Source organism: Staurois parvus, unplaced genomic scaffold (genome assembly GCF_062004578.1).
Source record: "Staurois parvus isolate SC_StPar_1 unplaced genomic scaffold, SC_StPar_1.0 ptg000475l, whole genome shotgun sequence".
In the NCBI taxonomy this organism is placed as follows: domain Eukaryota; kingdom Metazoa; phylum Chordata; class Amphibia; order Anura; family Ranidae; genus Staurois; species Staurois parvus.
In genome coordinates this window covers 5,783,452-5,805,799 of record NW_028318271.1, presented here as the reverse complement: position 1 = coordinate 5,805,799, position 22,348 = coordinate 5,783,452, and the positions used below count along the sequence as shown (strand labels likewise).

The 22,348-nt window shown below is 42.0% G+C and overlaps 1 protein-coding gene and 1 non-coding gene across 3 annotated transcripts; both read left to right on the top strand.

Moving 5' to 3' along the window:
- Positions 1-422: 422 nt before the first annotated feature.
- SUB1 (SUB1 regulator of transcription) lies at positions 423-18,942 on the top strand. 2 transcript variants are annotated; one of them, XM_089689457.1, is made up of 5 exons: positions 423-540; positions 9,822-9,897; positions 11,646-11,768; positions 15,270-15,378; positions 16,946-18,942. In XM_089689457.1, exons 2-5 carry the CDS (start codon positions 9,826-9,828, stop codon positions 17,023-17,025), a joined length of 384 nt encoding a protein of 127 aa, XP_089545583.1. In that variant the 5' UTR covers positions 423-540; positions 9,822-9,825; the 3' UTR covers positions 17,026-18,942. The 2 variants fall into 2 exon arrangements, with proteins under 2 accessions (XP_089545583.1, XP_089545584.1); XM_089689458.1 differs by having other exon boundaries at positions 431-540; positions 9,825-9,897.
- LOC149452401 (small nucleolar RNA SNORA66) lies at positions 5,825-5,959 on the top strand. The gene has a single exon (XR_016314882.1). It is a non-coding gene; the product is annotated as a small nucleolar RNA SNORA66 (small nucleolar RNA).
- Positions 18,943-22,348: the final 3,406 nt, after the last annotated feature.

Sequence of the window (22,348 nt, the reverse complement as noted above, 5' to 3'; positions counted from 1 at the left end):
ACATAGCGTCTATAACTGTAGTATTTCTACACCAACCACAACATGGCTTCTATAACTGTAGTCATTATACACCAACCACAACATAGCGTCTATAACTGTAGTATTTCTACACCAAGCACAACATGGCGTCTATAACTGTAGTAGTATTTATACACCAACCACAACATGGCTTCTATAACTGTAGAATTTATGCACCAACCACAACATGGCGTCTATAACTGTAGTAGTATTTATACACCAACCACAACATGGCTTCTATAACTGTAGTATTTATACACCAACCACAACATGGCTTCTATAACTGTATTTATACACCAACCACAACATGGCACATAACTGTAATGTCTCTATGCCAACCACAATATGGCTTCTGTGCAACCTCCTTCACAGTAATGTTTCTACGCCAACCACAATATGGCCGCCACATGTACGTCCCTTCGTCTATCCCGCCTCTTTACAGGCAGCGCACAGAGAGGCGCCGTTAGGTCACTTCCTGTCCAGGACGGTAGCAGAGTGTGAGCAGCGTGTGTGATCAGGGAGGTAGGTAACTGCTCGTCTTACAATGAAAGGGAAGGGGTAGGCGGTATGAACGGGGGTTGGGTTGCGCCCCCCCCCCTTCGGCTCCGGTTGTCCGGGGGGTACAGGGCGCGCACTATCGCGAACACGGGCGCCTCGTGCCTCATGGTAGGTGCGGGCGGGAAGGAGTCTCGATAATGTCGCGCCCACTGTGCCGTTCCCGAAGAGCGCTCGTGGCGCGGGTGGGCACGCTTTCCCGCCGGCGGGGGCGCGCAGCGTGGTGAGGACGGCGGGGCCATGTTCTCAGTGAGGGCAAAATGGCGCTTGTCGAGCACAGCTCCTCAGGGAGCCGTGTGAGGGAAGCTCAGATTCCTGGCAGGTGGTTGTACGCTGTGTGCCCGCCAGCAGCTGTGTGTGTCCTCATTATCACCCTCCAACACAAAGACCTCAGACATTCCCCTCGCTGCCTGAGGAAAAAAAATATTTTCCCCCTTTCTCCGAGAATGAGGTCCTCTGATATCCTACAGGAGCAGGAGAACCACTTCCCTCCTGAAGATTTACCCCCCTCCGGACCAGGCCATTTTTTATGATATGGCGTGGCGTTACTTAACTGACAATTGCGCGGTCATGCAAGGCTGCACCCAAAGGAAATTTATGCCCCATTTTTCCCCACAAATAGCGCTTTCTTTTGTTGGTCTTTGATTGCCTCTGCGGCTTTTACTATTTGCTCTATATACAAAAAAAAGATCATTGTGAAGAAAAAATAAAAATCTGCTATAAAACATGTCCAATAAAAAATGTAAAAATCTAACTTCTGTATAAATTTAGACCAAAATATATTTTTGGTAATTAAATCTCAATAATTGTATATTGATTAGTTTGGGCAAAAGTTATAGCGTCTGCAAACTATGGGACATATACTGGAATTTTATTCATTGGGTTTTTTTTTTTGTAATAGTAATGGCGATCGACTGACATGGGACTGCGATATTGTGGCGGACATTTTTACACGGACACTTTGTAGGAACCAGTGACGCTAATCCAGTGATTAGGGCTAAGAATATACACTGATTACTGTACTAATGACACTGGTAGGGGTTAACGTCTAGGGTGATCAAGGGGTTAAATGTGTGCCCAGCTATGTGCTTGGTATACACTAGGTGGTGCTTTTACTATGGGAAGTGATGGATTGTGTTCCCAGCTCTGCAGAGGCACAGGATTCATGACTCCCCCGTCACACCAGAAATAGAAACCTACCTGTAGATTAGCTCTGTTCTTATTTATTACAGGTACTCTTAGCGCCATCAAGCTATGCAGTGTGTGTGTGTATATATATGTAACACACACATCAGGGGCGGACTGACCATTTGGAAACTTGGGCACTGCCCAGGGGCCTGGGGTCAGTAGGGGGCCCCATGAGATGCCCCTGGTACCTTTTTCATAGGCTTTTTTGAGTTTGGGCAAGGACACGGGGGCCCCATGATCCCCTATTGTCCGGGGGCCCCATAAGTTGTCAGTCCACCCCTGAGATATATATGTGAATGTACTATATATATGTGTGTGTGTATATATATATATACACATCAGTCCCTGACCCTCCATACAATCTAAGGTCCCTAACTCACATTCATACATACACATACTAGGGCCAATTTAGACAGGAGCCAATTAACTTACCAGCATGTCTTTGGAGTGTGGGAGGAAACCGGAGTACCCGGAGGAAAGCTGCGCAGGCACAAGGAGAACGTGCAAACTCCAGGTTGGGATTTGAACCAGCGACCCTAGTACTTCCAGGCGGACGTTCATGACTATCTGCAGGTGACAGTGAGCAACTGCTCGCCGGGGCTTGTAGATCAGTTTGTGCTGCGGAAGGGATCCTCCAGTGGTGCGTGTGCGCCCGTGTGTGACAAATGCAAACCACGTGTATATGTTAAAAATATATATATGATTTTGCACAGGAATGTCTCTCTGTAGCAGTAAAACTGCTATAGGGTGTATTTGAAGTTAATTGCATCTAACCCAGCAAAATGTGAAAAGATGATACCACGAGGTGGGGATGAAGTTCCTCTTTAAGTCTGGGTTCACACATATGCGGTGCGGTATATCACATGTGATTTGCAAAGGAACTGCACCACATTCCTGTGCAAATAACATGCGATTTGTGTGTGTTGCGATCAGTCATACATTTTGTATGGCTCTAATTGCACCACACCTATGGGATCCGATTCTGCACATCGCACCGCGTTTTGTGGACCGCTTTTGGGGTGTTGTTAACTTAACATACACACACGCAGCAGTTCGCATGAACTTGGTGCGATTCTGATGCGGTGTGGAATTTGCACTGAAAACGCTGTGAATTCCACACCGCATCAGTGTGAACCCGGGCTCAAGGATAAGTTCATCTTTATACAATAAATAATGCACGTTTTTTTGCAGGTAAAAAAAAATATGAATTTTTTGTTTGTTACAGGAGTCTGTAAAGCATTGCACCAGCGATCAGCAGATCATTAATGCCATGCAGGTCTCCTGCGGATCTGTCAGTATATCTTGTCTGTACAGGATGTACGGGAAAGCAGATATACTGACAGGAAGAATCAATGAACTACTATTGTGCTCCACAGCAGACAGGAACCACAAATCTGCATCTTTTCTATCCCCAGGCACAAGAATGCTCCCATTCAACTGACGGTACATTTATGCAGGCCATAGACGGGGAGAAAAACGGCAGATTTTTCTTTTAAAAAACGAAAAATCGGTCGTTCAAGCGGCCGATGTTACCATCAATGGTAAAAAAAATCGGCCGATTTTCATCCTGTCTACAGCTGGCAAAAAGTGTCCCTGCAGAGAGCTCCGCTATTTCTTTGACAGTTCCTTGACATTTACAGAGGTTGCAACAATATATCTATTTGTATCCATTTAGGATACAGATGTTTTTATTCGGAAACAAATAGATACAATGTTGCAACCGCTGTAAATGTCAAAGAACTGTCAAAGAAATAGCGGAGCTCTCTGCAGGGACACTTTTTGCCGTACTGGAATTCCTCTAATTTTTCATCCTTCTTCTTCATCATCATCATCATCCTCTTCTTCTACTTCTTCATCATCCTCTTCTTCATCATCATCATCCTCTTCTTCATCATCATCATCCTCTTCTTCATCATCATCATCCTCTTCTTCATCATCATCATCCTCTTCTTCTTCTTCATCATCATCATCCTCTTCTTCTTCATCCTCTTCTTCTTCTTCGTCATCATCATCATCATCCTCTTCTTCTACTTCTTCGTCATCATCCTCTTCTTCTTCTTCTTCTTCTTCTTCCTCTTCATCATCATCATCCTCTTCTTCTTCTACTTCTTCCTCTTCATCATCATCATCCTCTTCTTCTTCTACTTCTTCCTCTTCATCATCATCATCCTCTTCTTCTACTTCTTCTTCCTCTTCATCATCATCATCCTCTTCTTCTTCTACTTCTTCCTCTTCATCATCATCATCCTCTTCTTCTACTTCTTCTTCCTCTTCATCATCATCATCCTCTTCTTCTACTTCTTCCTCTTCATCATCATCATCCTCTTCTTCTACTTCTTCTTCCTCTTCATCATCCTCTTCTTCTACTTCTTCTTCTTCTACTTCTTCTTCCTCTTCATCATCCTCTTCTTCTACTTCTTCTTCTACTTCATCATCCTCTTCTTCTACTTCTTCTACTTCATCATCATCCTCTTCTTCTACTTCTTCCACTTCATCATCTTCATCCTCTTCTTCCTCTTCTTCATCGTCATCCTCTTCTTCTTCTACTACTTCTTCTTCCTCTTCATCATCGTCATCCTCTTCTTCTTCTACTACTTCTTCTTCCTCTTCATCATCGTCATCCTCTTCTTCTTCTACTACTTCTTCTTCCTCTTCATCATCGTCATCCTCTTCTTCTTTTTCTTCTTCTTTTTGTCTTCCTCTTGCAGGTCACTGCTCATGCGCAGATTTTTTATCGATTTGCCCATTATTGCTGCGAAAATCGGCCGATCGGCAAAATCGGCCGGTTTTTTTTTTCCAACTTTACCGGAAAAAAAACCGGCCAAAATACCGAAAAACGGCCGAACAAATAGCCCACTAACGATCCGAAAATCAGCCGATTTTATATTCGGCCGAAAAATCGGCCGATTTTCGACCCATCTATGGCCTGCATTACTATGCAAAATAGTCAGCTAAAAGATCCTGTATACGGCATACATTATCAAAATGGTATGTGCATAAGGATGCTGATTGGCCATCACAGTGATCACAAGGTGCATAGCCACTCAGATTGGCTCTTTTGCATGTGAATGGTGCTGTCCAATGACAGTGTGATCACAGGCATTGTGGGCATTGCTGGTGTGCATATGCACATTGCCGAAAGTATGTTTTAACCCGTTGTGCTCCAACAGTGTCATTTCATGTGGTGGCATGCATTGCCTAGGTGAGTTCTTATCTTGATCCCAAGGGTACATGATCCTGCATTGTATGCCAAAGATAAACAATAATATGATTTGGCTGTAGTGGGCAGTGTAAGCGCTCTAGTCCCCCCTAGGTGTTGCCTGCCAACCACATGAAGCAAATTACTTTTTTCCTTTTTAAGGGAATCTCCAGGAATACTGGTCAGTGTTCTGCTCATATACATCAGTTCACTGGTTTCCCTGACAAAGTATTTATATTTGTGTATTCAGTCTTGTATACAGTAGTTGAAAAGGTTTCTTTTTTCTGGACTGCTCCCCCGCTCCCCATTAAGGATTGGCACCTTTGAAGGTGGGGGGGGGGGGCGGGTACCCAAATTTGACAGGTATCCACTCCCACTTCCGGCCTGATAGCCTAGGCAATCGGAAGCAGAAGGTGTCCTCCCTCCCTGTAGTCTTTTGGGACACGTGACAGGTCCCAGAAGACTACAGGACCATTCATGAAGCGCAGCTCTACTTGCGCATGTGCAGTGGGTACCCGGCTGTGAAGCCGCAAGCTATCACAGCCGGGTGCCCACACTGAAGATGGGCTGCAGGGGGACACACCACAAGGGACAGGTAAGTGGCCATTTTTTAAAAGTCAGCAGCTACAGTTTTTGTAGCTGCTTACTTTTATTTTTGACAGGGTGAGTGGAACTCCGCTTTAATATTTCTGCTTTCCTTGCTTATTGGGTAGAGATGTTGATGTATTTTCCAATAAATAACTACGGGGTCCTGCTTATTAAAGTTTACAATCTGTTGGGGTAGGTGATGGTGTTTTATTGAAGGGGCCATGAACCAAGGAGGAGGAACGTTGGCATTGTTTGAATATTCCCTTCTATTTTTATTTGCAAACTAGATCACTAGCTCTGCATGCAGTTGCAGAAGCAAGGGGAACACGTTTGCTATATGAACAGATGTAGAAAATGGAGTTGCCCTAGAGTCCAGTTTCTTCAGCTTTCTTTTTTCTACACAACACATCATGCGCTTTATCAAACTTTCAATTATTTATTTATTTATTTTTTGTGAAAGACGCCACAAAATATGTAGTCGGATTACATATTTGCTGCTCTTTCTATCTTAGAAAATCTAATTTTAGCAAGCTATGTGGCTCAACCCTCTGCTTGTCAAGAAGGTCATTCTGCAACTTGGCTAAATGGTAATAAGAATTTGTCACTTTCCCTTTGGGGATTTCTTTATATGTTGTGGTAACACAGGTTCTGTCCAATGCCACCATCTTCCTTATATTGTGGGGAACTGCCTCATCCTGGTTCTTGCAGGCCCCCCTCCCCAGTACCAGATCTCTCACATTTGCAGACAGATATCCAGCGCCACCTCTGTTTACATGCTGTTCTATAAGCAGTGGAAAGTATTGCCTCCTGAGATATGACATCGGTATCCCAGGAAGGTGCAGGGACAGACATCTTCTCATCTAGGTAATAAAGCAGAACTTTACCCATGATAACTTGATAAAATAATGTTCTTTAGCAAGGAACATACATTCCATGTGATAAATTGTGCTGCCAAAACTAGTGTGTGCTGTAAAATTGCCTCCAGCATTGATCCTGTGTATTCCTGGAGGACGTAGTTTTCCTGAAGCCCAGAGCCCCTGAAAAGCAGTAAGTCCTCATGCACACTTCCTGTTTTTACAGTGGCTGTTTTTGGCTTTTGACAGTTTTTTTTTTTTTTTTTTTTTTTTTTTTTTACTGCCAGTAAACCCCCCAGCATGTTATCTTATGTGTCCTTGCACATAGACTGTAATCAATGTTTTTTGGCTGGAAAAAAACCCAGGACTAGTGGGTTTCTAGAGGATTTTTTTTTAGCTGAAAAAACACTCTTAACTCGGTAAAAAGCTGCAAACTGGTGTTTTTGGACTTTTTTTGACCAAAAATCAATAAAAAAAAAAAATAACAAACACAAAATCGTGGCTAAACGCTAAAAGATTCACGTTTTTAACATTACTTTACACAGCTAACGTTACCAGCGTTATTAAAATGTCCCGTGTGCATGAGGACTAAATCATAAAGTGGAACTAAACCCATCAATTATAATGATTTAAATAAACAGTTACATTCCTAGAGTGCCAGGATTGCTAACTATCACATTTGCTTGTGTCCTCAACCAAACTGTCAAACCATCAAATGTCTGCTGTCATAACTGATCACCTGCAGCTCCATGGTTGTTGCAGATCAAACAGAAGCAGCTTCCTTGGATGTAAGGGATAGGAGGGTTTTAACTCTGCATTATGGCTTTTAGTAGATTGGCCCCTACAAATTCGGCAGTGCCTAAAAATGGAGAGCAACTGAGCATGTGCTGAGCAGGGAGAAAGTGTATTACTGGTTTTTAAACAGTACAGCAACTTATTTTTAATGTTTTATATAGTTATACCTGCAAAAGGGGCTAGCCCGAAGTGATCTAGCAGGACTTAATTTTTCGACTTAATGAGGGCAGGGGATGAAGCAAACAGAAATTTAAAACAAAGTTAAACCAAAGAAACTGTTTGAACCTTGCAAGCTGCTAAAAATATACACAACTTAGTGTTACCCTGCATTCGCTATATCTGGTCTCCCCGGGCCCTGCATTCGCTATATCTGGTCTCCCCGGGCCCCGCATTCGCTATATCTGGTCTCCCCGGACCCCGCATTCGCTATATCTGGTCTCCCCGGACCCCGCATTCGCTATATCTGGTCTCCCCGGACCCCGCATTCGCTATATCTGGTCTCCCCGGGCCCCGCATTCGCTATATCTGGTCTCCCCGGGCCCCGCATTCGCTATATCTGGTCTCCCCGGGCCCCGCATTCGCTATATCTGGTCTCCCCGGGCCCCGCATTCGCTATATCTGGTCTCCCCGGGCCCCGCATTCGCTATATCTGGTCTCCCCGGGCCCCGCATTCCCTATATCTGGTCTCCCCGGGCCCCGCATTCGCTATATCTGGTCTCCCCGGGCCCCGCATTCGCTATATCTGGTCTCCCCGGGCCCCGCATTCGCTATATCTGGTCTCCCACAGTACACACAACATGGAAGTGCAATTATTTTAGTAAATAAAAAACTGCTAAATACCTTATCTACTCAGCAGTTAGCAGTCTTGTGACCTTTATTAGTGTCCAGCAGAGCACTCATTAAAGCATGTAGGAGGAGTTTTTATTTTGCTTTAGCAGGATGCAGAACCCCTGACCTCAGTCTGGACAGTGCAGATCACATGTACTCTTCCTAGAATAAAAAAACTTGAGCAATGCACACCAAACTGAGCATGTGCAGAGTGACTTCACACATGTCTTATCAGGCGATAAGAGGTGGAGACTGAAAGAAGGGGAGGATCAGAGAAGTCAGGATCAAATGGCCATTTTACACAATGCATACACAGTGCAGAGGATTAATCCCTTGGGTACCACAGTGAGTATAGCAAGTATGCTTCACTGCATATAAAGACTGTTTTTACTGTTGTAGGTTTAGTAACACTTTAAATTAATCATCAAAATTCAATATAATCCAAAAGCCTATATAAAAGCTGTGAACAATGCTGTCTCCCTCTACAAGCGGCTACGCACTTTATGCAGATCTCCTAAAAATAAGCCTGTCAACCATAAACGACCAACTAGTGCAGTGGTTAGGATACGTAAAACATCAATATTGGTGCTATAAACAAAGCCACAGACACGGAAAAGTCTGTAAACTTCAGTGGATGAAAATCGCATGTTGTGACACTTAGTGCTTTATCCAACTCTGCTGGAAAACGCCACCACCAGATGTCTGCTCACGAAAAGTATATGACCTCACAATTTAATGTTTGGTCAATATACGCCTTTTTGTCCCTCGGTGGACCATATGGATTTTCTATGCAGGCTTGGACCAGTCTCCACAGCTTCTGTGTAGTCTCCTTCCATCAACCACTCCACCTCATACAGACTTGACCTAGCGCTTTATCCTTTAAAATGTTTTGTGTTCTCAACCTATGAAGTTTGCATTCACTTGTATTGGGTGTCCAATCGCACTAAATGTACACAGCGTCTCTACGGAGAGATTGGCGTTCCTGTGCAGTGCTCCCTCTACTGCTAATTCTGTAACCACATCAGTTTACCCAGTAGAATGTCGAGACATCATCCAAGGCCCTGCCCCAACACATTTCTTCACTACTCATTTGACTTCAGTGTGATGCCCCTGAGGAAGTCGTGGGTAGTGACGAAACGTGTCCGGATGGGGGCCTTGTATGACGTCACAACGTCATCTGAGGGCTGGAATCATGTAGGAAGGACAGTGGGTAGTGCTGTAGTGACATCACCAAATCTCCTGACACTAGCAGTTACAAAAAGTCGATGACTAAGATGTCATACTGCAGATATACAGCTATAAGACTACACAGGATTGCCTAGCCACGCTCATGTATTGGGGAATACTAGTTTTCAGGAGGAATTCCAGGCAAAATGTACATTTTTCATGGTATTGCTTATACACAATGAACAGATGTTCCTATAACATAGCAAATCATCTTTTTTAAACAGACATCTTAAAAATAAACAGTCACCACTGGGTATGATCTAAAATGTGACCCTTGGGGCATGGGGTCATCAATATCAAATTCTTTCTTGGACTCAAGTGTGCAATTAGTGAAGGCAGAGGAAAGTCAGAACCTTTGCATTTGTTTTCTAAATCAGTGACACAAAGTCTCTGTATGAAAATGACAAACTAGCCTTTTTAGGAAAGACAGTTCAAAATGTATTTCATAAATGTCAGAGCTGCAGTGAGGATGAAGCCGTGTAGAAATGTTCCTTTGTATTGGGCTGATCATGAGCTGTTCTTTAGACAACGTGCATTTTGTAGTAATAACCATTCCCTTTGTTATTCAGCAGCATGCCTAAATCAAAGGAGTTGGTTTCCTCAAGCTCATCTGGAAGTGATTCCGATAGTGAGGTTGATCAGAAGGTAAGTAAACAACTACACCTTGTACTAATATCTATTTAAATTGAATGATCAGAAGAATCCCTTTCTATATCCTTTGTAGAGGTCAGCTCCATACTGGCGAATGTTATTGCTCATATTTGAGAAATGTTGTTTGTGAAAATGTTTTATGAAAACCAGGTCTGGTTCTTCCAAACCTGATCGGGCACATCTAAAAAATAAAGTAAAACTGACTTTTTTGTCAGTTGAAACAAATATTCTTGTCCATTACCCTATTACGCTTAGTGGTCATTGCTTTTAACCCGTTTATTGCCAGGTCCATACATTGTGCCGACCTGATGGCTGGGATTTTACACACACTTCTGGTGGCTGTGTTTATATCTGACAAGCTGGCTGTCAGATGGAAGTGATCGGGTGGCTGGGCAGCCGCCCAATTCCTTTCAAACACCCCATGTGGTAAGGGGGGGGGGGGGGGGTAAAGTTACACTCACGCATATAAATACAGAGCATAGTGGAACTATGTGCAGGGGGTGAATTCCAGCATATGTGGGGGTTAAGGTTTCCTGACATTATTATTATGATACAGTATTTATAAAGTGCCAATAGTTCGCTCAGCGCTGTACATTACAAAGGGGGACAGAACATGTGACAGAACAATACCAATACAATGCAAAACATGAGGGGATCGAGGGCCCTGTTCTTTCGAGCTTACAATCTATGAGGGAGGGGATGGTGGCACAGGAGGAGATAGCTGTGGGGGATGGACTGTGGGGATCAACTATTGTTTGCTGTTATTGGGTTTAGGTGTTAAGCTCACACTGCTAGGTGCCAGGAAGGAATCCATTGTTTTCTTGTGGTTTAATTATTTATGTAATGTAACTTTTCTTCAGAGACTTGTTTTGTGTGCCATACCTGTCTAGGGGGAAAGGTTTTTGTGTATAAATGCTGTGCTGTTTGTTCATAAAATTATCTCTTGTTTTCCAACATTGGTTCTGTCTGATGCTTGGTTCTGTCATTCACTATATTCTGTTCCAGAGTGGAGGAAGCTGTAGTTTGGCGGAGATACCCAGTCAGTGTGTCAGTTTTTCACACTTTATAGCCTGACAAGTGGTTCTTAAAGTTTTTTACATGTTCATGATTTTTTTTTATTAAATACTATATAATTTTTTAGGAAATTAAAATATCTACAGGCTGCAATGTCCTCTGCCTGTGGAAATCATTAATACAAATCCTTTAGCCTGAAACCGTAATCGCATGATAGGGAACTACTCTACTTGGTTACCTATCCTAAGTGAAGCTGCCACTGACAGCCGGGTTTGACAGCAGCTGTAAAGCATATGTATTTGGGTGTCTTGACATCTGATAGTCAAATACTTGGTGGGGGTCAATTTGATATATTCGTGCATTGGAAATTTTTTTTTTTTTTTTTTTTTTCTGGCTTCCACAGCAAAGACATCCACTTTATTCAATTTCTGCTATTGACTGCTAGTTCAATAAGAACATTTCACATAGCAACCATTCAGGTTCTCATTTTCAGACTTGAACTGCAAGGATGAAAGTTGGCAGTTGAATGGCATTTTCCTGTTTACACTGTTTTTTTGTTTTTTTTTTAAATATATAGTTTTTACTTATTTTTCTTTTACGTTTTCTCTCAAAGTTTTTCATTTGATAAATGACATGGAGCTATGTTGTATGGTCAGTTCAGATACCAGCAGTAATTAGCAATGTCGTGGCTGCCTTTGGTTTGTCCTAATCCTTCTATTGGTTTTCAGGCAAAGAGAAAAAAGCAACCTCCACCAGAGAAGGAGAAACCAACTAAGAAACAGAAGACAGGAGAAAGTTCTAAGGCATCTGCCAAACAAAGCAGCAATGATCCAGATGACAACATGTTCCAGGTAAACATATTTTTTTTATATATATATATATCTTTCAGAAGCCTAACTTCAGGCAAAAAGGTAATTGTATAGTTGAACTGTTTTACCTGGCAAAGGATTGAATTGCCACAGTAACATAATACGGATACATGTCTGATGAGCAGGTGGGTGACACGAGAAGCTACTACGTTAAGATATTGGTATCGCTTGGTTAGGCTTTGTGGGAGTCACAAGACAAACTACCAGTCCTTTGGCCGATGGAACAATTTTTATACCTTTTTAAAAGGAAGGTACATGTTTTACCTCTGTGACTGAAATGCTCATTTAGGACTTGCTTAACTGGACAAATGCAGCAGAAGTGACACTTATTTACTGCATGCTTGTTCCAGGTTTATCCCTCTGAAATATTAAAGCTAGGCACAACCAGGAAGCTAGCTATTTCAAAGGAAAGCCAGGCTATGGTAGCTGTGACACTTTTCTCAGGACAGTGCCACAAAAACCCTGTCTACCTAGGTACATCTGTCAGTGCTTTGATTCAGGGGATAAAGGATAAAGCAAGTTCATGCTGCTGCTATTAGGATGACTTTTGATCTACTTTTAAATGTTTTTGTTTTGTCTAGAGCCGTGGTATCCAAACTGCGGCCCGGGGGCCAGATGTGGCCTTGTGCCTGCCTTTATCTGGCACTCCAAAGCACTATTTCACCAACTGATGTAAATGATGTGACACCATTCCCCCTAATACACCATAAATGGGGCACTGTTCCTCCAATTTGTACCAACAATATGGGGCACTACTCTTTCCATCCATACTGACAATGCGGCACTATTCCCCCCCATTAAACCAATGATGGGGAATTTTCTACTTCCACTGCCCAAAGGACAGTAAACTGGCTCTTTGCTTAGAAAAGGAGAGGCCCTCAGACCCCTCTGATGTGGCCCTTGATTTCAAACTAGGGAAGTGCACTGCAGCCTCCCTGTTTTACAGTTGGACAGGAGGGGCAACGGGGGCAGCATATACAGGATGCTGGGATCTTTCCTACTCCCGATGGCCATGGTTTGGCCTTCCTAAATTCAGAAGGAAAGTAAAATGGCCCTTTCCTTAAAGTTTGGAGACCCCTGGTCTAGAGGATGACGAGTAAGGGGAATTCTTATTCCTCACTTTTCCAGCAGAGGGCACTCTGACAATTTTTGGGATGTGTGTGTAAAAACAGAGGCAGGACATTTGAGGTACTACAAAATTACAATTCTCTTTTCATAAAACCAGTTTAACTTTTTATTAATACAAAATATATAAAAGCAATAACATCAAATGATTCTAGAATAAAATAATACTAGCAATATAGTTCAAAAGAATCAAAATTGAGATTAGCTCTGTAACCCACTTTACTGGAGCACATATTGGCAATCATGGATAAACCACTATAATGATGATCATTTTCTCATTCAGTGGTTGTGATATCTTGCTCAGCTAAACGCATTACTGTGTGTATGTGTGATTAAAAAAAATATATATTATTATTTTTGGTGCATGTAGCTTAAAAAAATCCCTCACAACTGAAGGAGACGAGGGGCATCAGTCACCCATGGAGGCGCAGGTGGTGGGGACCAATACAGAGGGAAGGGGGCACACCCATCACCCCAGCACTAGGCACATTGAGTAGTGGGTCTCCGATCATCAAAGTGTTTACAACCATCACAATGTTTCTATCTAGATGGTTAACACTTTTTACCATTTTAGGTGAGGGATTTTCCCAGGTAACATGCAGCAAACCTACACCAGATATATATAGGAAAATGTATTTTGACCATAACATATTGATTCTGATTGTTGTAGAGCAAAGTGACCCTCTAGCTGCTAAAGAAACAGAATGGTACAAATCCTGGAAACGCATTGAGCTGAGCAATCTATCACAACCGCTGTAGGAGGAAATGATTCATTATAGTGGTTTATCCATAATTAGCCAGTATGTGCTCCAGTAAAGTGGGTGATAAAGCTAAATTAAATTTTGGGTCTTTGTAACTATGTTGCTTGTTTTATTCTAGAATCCTTTTATGTTATGTATTTTGTAGTATTAAAGCTAGATTGGATTTATTGAAAACAAATTGTAATTTTGTGATGCCCCAAAAGTACTACCTCAACCACTTGCTGACTGCCCGGCCAGGCAGAATCGCATACCTGTACATCGGCAGTATCCTCTGTTCAGGGCACACGTAACCCCATCCTCATGCAGGTTTCAGCCAATGATTCATGGCGGAGACCTGCTGATTTGCTGTGTTCAGTCACTGTACAGAACCTTGTGGTGTTTGTCATCACAGGACTCTGGGCTGAGGGAATGATCAGGGAGAAGGAACAAACAAATATTTAGTAAAAAGCGGCACAAATTACACTTGTTCAGCACATAGTTAACCCTTTGATCACCCCTAGATGTTAACCCCTTCGCAGTCCAGTGTCGCGTACAGTGACAGGTGTGTAGTATTATCACTGTGTTAGTGGTACGCCCAGCCATAGTCAGTGTCAGATTGCCCCATGCACTAGCACAGTCCCACTATAAGTCACTGATCACCGCCATTACAATTATTTAAAAAAAAAAAAATCCAGTATATGTAATACCTTAGTTTGTAGACGCTATAATTTTCACACAAATCAGTCAATATACACTTAGAGGGATGTAGGAGAATATATTTGTCCAACATTTTATGAAGAAATTAGTTTTTTTTTTTTCGACAAGTTTTTTTTAGCAGAAATGGAAAAAAATATATATATATTTAATTTTATATAATATAAACCCAGTAGTTATCAAATACCACCAAAAGAAAGCTCTATTTGTGTGAAAAAAAGATATAAATGTAATTTGGGTACAGTGTTGCATGACTGCAATATACCAGATAAAGTAGCGCAATGTTAAATAGCAAAAAATGACCTGGTCATAAAGTGCGTAAAACCTTTCTGAGCTCAAGTAGTTAGAAATAACAATCTATATAGACCTATGAACGGTAGGGATGTGGCACAGCCAAGAGAGCTGAATCATCTGAGACTTTTGGGATGTTGCTTCCTAGCATACAGAGCAGGACCATTGGTCCTCAGTTGTTTCTGATGTAGACCTGTGACCAGTTGGTCAATGAAGAGCACCAGTCTTGTGTAGAGGAGGAAGCTTGAGGAATAAGGCAATCCACCCTATTCATCAACGAGGATTCCTATTCCCCAGACAAAAAAAAGATGGAAGTCAAAGGTTAAATGCTTAAGACTGGATTCTCACCTTTTTTTTTCCATGTGTTTTCAGACATCATTGTGCATTATCAACAGTTGTACATTTTTAAGGCACTGCCTTGTCATCTAGAGGCGCTTTACTGTAAAAAAAATATAAAATGTCAACACTTTTTGCGTGGACGTGTTTTTATAGCACCATTTAAAGCAATGCCTGTGGCTTTTGATGTGTTTTTAAAATGCAAAGGTGTGAATGAGCCCTGATTGCTGTACCATTACTGCCACTCACAAAACTTTCATGAACTGTTTCTTAACAGATTGGTAAAATGAGGTATGTCAGCGTTCGGGACTTCAAAGGAAAAGTTCTCATTGACGTTAGAGAATATTTCATGGATCAGCAAGGGGAAATGAAGCCTGGAAGAAAAGGTAATGGCAGTGATAGCACTACACTATTCTTCGTACAGAAGATGGTACATGAGTTATGGAGTGTGTTTAAAGTGTTACTAAACCCTGGACCCTGCATTCACTATATCTGGTCTCCCCGGACTCTGCATTCACTATATCTGGTCTCCCCGGACCCTGCATTCACTATATCTGGTCTCCCCGGACCCTGCATTCACTATATCTGGTCTCCCCGGACCCTGCATTCACTATATCTGGTCTCCCCGGACCCTGCATTCACTATATCTGGACTCCCCGGACCCTGCATTCACTATATCTGGTCTCCCCGGACCCTGCATTCACTATATCTGGTCTCCCCGGACCCTGCATTCACTATATCTGGTCTCCCCGGACCCTGCATTCACTATATCTGGTCTCCCCGGACCCTGCATTCACTATATCTGGTCTCCCCTGGACCCTGCATTCACTATATCTGGTCTCCCCGGACTCTGCATTCACTATATCTGGTCTCCCCTGGACCCTGCATTCACTATATCTGGTCTCCCCTGGACCCTGCATTCACTATATCTGGTCTCCCCTGGACCCTGCATTCACTATATCTGGTCTCCCCTGGACCCTGCATTCACTATATCTGGTCTCCCCTGGACCCTGCATTCACTATATCTGGTCTCCCCTGGACCCTGCATTCACTATATCTGGTCTCCCCTGACCCTGCATTCACTATATCTGGTCCCCCACAGTACATAGGACATGGAAGTGCAGTTATTTTAGTAAATCTAAACTGCTACATACCTTTTTCTCATCAGCAATTAGAGCAGTCTTGTGACTTCTATCTGTCCAGCAGAGTACTGGTTAAAGTTTGTAGGAGGAGTTTTTCATTCTGCTTTAGGAGGATGCAGAACCCCTGACCTCTGTCTGGACAGTGCTGATTGCTGATCACATGCACTCTCCCCAAGGGAAAAAAAACAAAACTTCTCTAGCAAACTGAGCATGTGCAGAGTGACTCCACATGATATGTCTCCTCAGGAGATAAGGGGGGGACACTGTAAGAAGGGAAGGATCAGAGAAGACAGGATGGAACATACTTTTTACACAATGTAGAGGATTAACCCCTCAGGTTCCACAGTGAGTATAACAAGCATGCTTTACTGCATATACAGACTGATTTTACTGTTCGTTTAGTAACACTTTAACCTCTTTTTGCTGGTGCCTTCAGGCCCCTTAATGAGTTTCGGTGGGTGGGTTGACGTTTCTGAATATGTGGTTAGCTGCTCTGATTGCTTGTACAAGAGAGCTGATCCTAAAAAAAAAAAAAAAACTACCAGGAGTATGTCGCTAGTCCAGAGGTGGTTAATGCAGCCCATACTCTTTCAATGGGCTTTTAAAAAAACAATGCGCAAAAAAACATGCCTGCACTATTTGTGACCACAATGCACATGGCATTCACACCTGTGAATTTAAAGCGGCTGCTTTGTGCTCAGATTACAATACACTGTACATACACTTCCCATTGTGGTGCTTAGATATGAATAGAACCTCAATTTGCTTTCTAACAATTGTGAATATGTATGTTCTTGTGTTTTTGTTGTAGGCATCTCATTAAATCCTGAGCAGTGGAACCAGCTGAAGGAACAGATGTCTGACATTGACAATGCAATAAGAAAACTGTAACCTCCATCCACTGGCACCACAACCTCATGTTTTAGTTTTAAGCACTCTTTTTACATTTGCTGTTTGTTTTCTACTTTTGTTTTATGAGCTCTTGTACAGTTTGGATTGCAAAACAATTTGTAAGATGACGCATTTTTATGTGCATTAAAATTGGTTTGATTTGAAATGCAATTTTAGCCTCAATTTCCCAGTGCAAGGACTATTCTTCGGCCCTGCTGTGGCTTATTTCAGGGCAAATAGAATATTTTGGGTTTTTGTTTAAATTTCTAGTGTTACCTATCTGATATGTCACATTCTATTTGGAGAAAGTTACCCGTTTAGATTGTAAACTCACTGACAGCCAGGTCATACTGTAAAATTTAAAACCACAAAATCTGTTTTAAATTAACATTTCCTGCCTTCTCTTTCAGAAATCCATAGAGTATGGGGTACTTTTTTGTTGCGTTTTTAGGTTTTCATTTAATGCATTTCGTATGTGTAAACAGCATATTTAGTTAAAGTAGAACTCCAGAATAATGTTTTTTAGTTTTGGATGGAATGGGGGAATGTTTGCTTTTCTGCTAGGTTTTTTTATTGCTCTCTTTACTGCTGCTTCCACTCTATGGAAATGCATTCTCTATATATTCTTATAGAGAATTTGCTAGGGAGCCTTTGACACTGTCACCAGAATGCAGTGCAAAGGTTTGGGGGGGGGGGGGGGGAGCAAGAGAGCTGAGGATCAAACCCATTTATAGTCTGTCCAAAGCTTCAATAAGAATCTTGGCTGGAGGTTTGCTTTAAAATTTTAGGGCTACAAAAACAGTTACACTGATTTTGCTTTGTTTTTCTGCAGTATATTTGAAGTGAAGCATTTACTGTGTGTGTGTGGTACCAATGCAGCAGTAGAAGATTAGGTGACACAAATGTTAAGAAGATGGCTACAAAGCATTTAAAAAATCTGTAAATGACTCGTATATTTTTAATTTTCTTCTGTGCAGTGTCTCCTCCTACCAACTTCTTCGGAGCGGCAAATCTCTAGCCTAACTCTGCTTTAGTAACTTGCATGCTAGATCGGGGAGGAGTCCAAACAATCTGAGCGTAGATTTCAAAACCAAAACAATATGGCTGACCTATGAAAATTGGAAGGAAAAAAAAAACTTAAGTGGAGTGGATGACCAAAACCTGCCAGGTTTCTTTACCTGTGGATTACAGTTGGTTAGTATAGCCAACTTCTTTCTTTTTTTTCCTTCCAGTTTTTGTGAATAAGCCAAGTGTCTATTGCTTCTTACTTTTCCTCAGTAATGTTCTGTGCTGTAATACCACAGATTCTTTAAAGCAATCAAAAATAATTGGTTTTCCTTAGTCTGGTTCATCTACTGTTAACTTTTTTTTTCCCAGTATGATGCTATATATTGCAAAATTGTGTTGCTCTTTGCACCATGCTGCTGTTTTTAAGGCCTTACTTTTTTCCAGCAATAGGTGAACTGTTGTCTTCTGTGTTCATAGTATGTGACTAAATCTTGGGTGCTGAATGGTTCTCCAGCTGTTGGGGAACTAAAAGCTCTAGTATACCATGCCAACCAATAGCTGGTGGCACAGTGGGGCATGCCATTTCCCAATCAGCTTTACGACTTCAGTATTCCCAGGATTAATAAACTGTCCACTGCAAATAATGAATTTTATTTGGCATATTGTGCATGTTTTGTTTTTTTTAAGCAGTTGCTCCTCATTGTCTGTTATGCACATACTAAAAGTATCTCTTGACATGTTTTGTACCTTTTTTGTATAAAAGCTGCATTTGTTGTAAGCGGTGTGCTTAGGTGAAATGAAATCCTCTATTGCTGTTTGGGTAAACAAACTGGTTGGCTGCTGCCATAATTCTAGAACCTAGATTGACTTCCTTTGATGTACCCTCAGTAAATATACATTCCAAAGCAATACTGGCGCAGCAGAATTTTTATTTGTCCTGAATTGTTCCGTTTTCCTGTGTAATTCAATGTCTTGGAATTTTATAAACATGTAAGTATGGTACAGGGGCGGACTGACCATTTGGAAACTTGGGCACTGCCCGGGGTCAGTAGGGGTCCCATGAGATGCCCCTGGTACCTTTTTCATAGGCTTTTTTGAGTTTGGGCAAGGACACAGGGGCCCCATGATCCCCTATTGCCCGGGGGCCCCATGAGTTGTCAGTCCGCCCCTGGTATGGTAACATTTAAGCCTCTGTTGAGCTGTATGAGCATCCTGGTTGTACGGAAGTCTATCTACCAATTCACTTCTGTGCAACCAGCCTGTTAGGTTTTCCCTGATCAATATACCGGCTATTAGGAATGCACTGATACCCACTTTTTTCTTTTTTACACTTTAATGAATTTTAATAAAAACACAATATAAAACCCAATTTTTTATGTAAAATATAATATTGTAATGCCGGGTAAATGGATACATAACATGTAACATGCTTTAAAATTGCACACACTTGTTTATTGGCGCCAAACTACGGTACTTAAAAAAAAAAAAAACAAAAAAACAAAAAAAAACCCTCCATAGGTGATGCTTCAAAAATTTTTTACAGGTTACCAGTTTAGAGTTAGAGGAGGTATAGCACTAGAATTATTATGCCATTTACATATGCAGGTGTGACCTACGCATGCATTTGCTTCTGCATGCACAAGGGGAAGGGGCACTTTAAACTTTCTTTGTTCATCGATCTCTGCTTTCCAGGGGAAAAAAGAGCCTGGGGGGAGGTCATCCCCTTCTGTTGCCTGTAAAAGTAAGCCAGCAGCTAATCGGCCACTATGATGACTTCTACATTATAGGGAATTACTGGATGAAAAAGATTATTTGGATGATGCCTGTAGCTGCAGGCATCATCCAAACATCGCCACGTCAAGTCCAGGATGTCATATGAAGTCCTGCGAGCAGGAAGTGATTATGGTACTAAAGCCAAAACACATTGCTATACCTTTTTGTAAAAACTGCATTCACAAAAAGTGGAGAAATACTCATACTTTTCCTTTCTGAAGTTTACATCTGCTTTTTATCAGGGAGTCGCATAAATAATAGGATTACAAAATTTGGCACTACCGTCACCCGTGAATCATTGCGTCAATGTACATGCATGCTCGATAATGGGAAAACACAAAAAATTGCCCACTCTGAGGATGCTAACTTCTGTTTTCCCTTATTCCTTAAGAGGAAAAAACAGAATAAAGATAGCTTTGTACCTCCGTTGAGGAGGAACAGAGGCATTTTGTTTAGGCTATGTTCACACTAGTTTTGTTAGCAGGCGTTTGGGAAGCGTTTTTAACGGTCCTCAAACGCCTATGAAAATTCTACACATGGCAGCACACATTGCTGTTCACACTGAAGCGTTAGCGTCGCTGCAAAATTGACGCCTCATGTCGAGTCAGGAGGAGTTGAAGCCTCCCATTCAAGTCTATGGTGACGCTCCTCAAATGCGTGGTAGGTGTTTGCGGTGCATTAATACCATTAAACTTCATTGTAGGCGTTTGTGGTGCAATTTTAATGCTTGGCAAACACCTCAAAAATGCTCATAGGACGTTTGAGGAGCGTTAAAAAATGCTTCCCAAACGCCTGTCAAATGCTTTAGGGGCGTTTGGCAAGCCTTAGAATTTAGTCAAGTGTGAACGAGCTGTTGACGCCGATGGCACACAAATATGCGGCCTCACGGAACTGGGCTTTTTTCTGTGGGGCCGCATATTTGTGTAGCTGTCTTTGTGCTGGGAGCACACCGCTCGGTGCGCTCCCAGCACAGAGACCACAGTGTCACAGAGCCCGGGTCCCGTTCTAAAGATCAAGACCTGGGACTCCCGATTCTGGGTCATGTGATTGGCTATCACAGTGATCAGTCACTGCAGCCCGGCCCCCTTGTTTTTTCTTTCTATGGATGGAGAAGAGAGATACATTGTATCTCTAACTCCTGACATGGAGAGATAAAAAAAAAATGTTTGTAAAATAAAGAAAAATACCTAGATCAAGGTTATTGTTTGGGTCAAGGTCAAAGGTCAATTGCAAAGGTCAACGGTTTAAAAAAAATTGGTGTCAGTGTGTTTTAGGTAAAAAAAAAAAAAAAGACAAAAACAAAATGCGCACTATTGTACCCGTAGTACAGCCCAGAAACAAACAACAAATAACATACACATATATGGTATCGCTGCGATCGTCAAGAGCTGGAGAATATATTTTGGGTTCTATGGAGGTAGGTTATGGTCGTAACAACAAACACACAGCTAAATAAAAAAAAGATTTTTTTTTTTTTTACTATTTTGGGCCAGTTTTCCTTTGATAATAAAAAAAAAAAATAGGAGCTATCCATTACCATTTACCACGAAATGAAAGCCCAATTTGTCCTGAAAAAAATCAAGGTATAATCCACCTGGATGTACAAAGTAGTTGTGTTATGTACGGTTTTACTATCACATGTCAAGGTTGCAGAATTGTGCTTAGGCATTTAGATTTGTTTTACCCTTAGGCGTTAAGGCTTTTTCCTTTCAGGCTGCCTGAGCAGGTCGGCACAGAGCAGCATCCTCTTTTAGGACAGTAGCTGGATCACTGTAGAGCACATGAGCAGGCGGCTTCATAGGACACAGCCAGGGCAGGGAGAGACATCCAACAATAGGAAAACTAGGACAGAAATAATGGGACTGAGCAAAGAAAGCGAAGACAGATTTAAGCAGCAGCTAGTGTAAGCCTGAACCTCTGCTGCTGAAAGCTCACTCTGCTCACTTGTTTTGACTGACGGCAGCAGGAGCCAATGGCTCTCACTGCTCCCAGCCAAGCCTGTGAGACACGGGAGAGGAGTTGCTGCAGAGTGCACAGCGCTGGCCCAACATTGGGCTCAGGTGACTTTGGGGGTGGGGGATGGCCCTGAAAAGGTTTTATTTTACCTTAATGCAGCGAATGCATTAAGATAAAAAAAAAAACCCATTTACAATCACTTTAATATCACTTTAATATTGCTGCATTTGATGTTCCTCAAAGTGAGCAAAATCCAAACTATTTAGCCAGCAGACACAGCTTTAAAATGTTTGCTTCCTGGCAATGCAGGCGCCTTGCTACTGAGTGGCTGCTCTTGTAGTGAACATACGGTATAAAGAGCACTGGTATTTTTTTTTTTTTTTTTTTTGGGGGGTGGGGGGAGAAACCATGTCATTATAGGACTCATTGTAGAGGGAAAGGAGTTGTTCCCAGTCACATATCACTCCCTATATTTGAACAGGTCTAAGCAACCACACAGGCAGAGAAAAATTCAACAGGTGCTTGGGGGTTGCATAAGAAGCAGCAAAGTGCTGCAAGTTAGGAACCGTATAGCTGAAAGTACTGC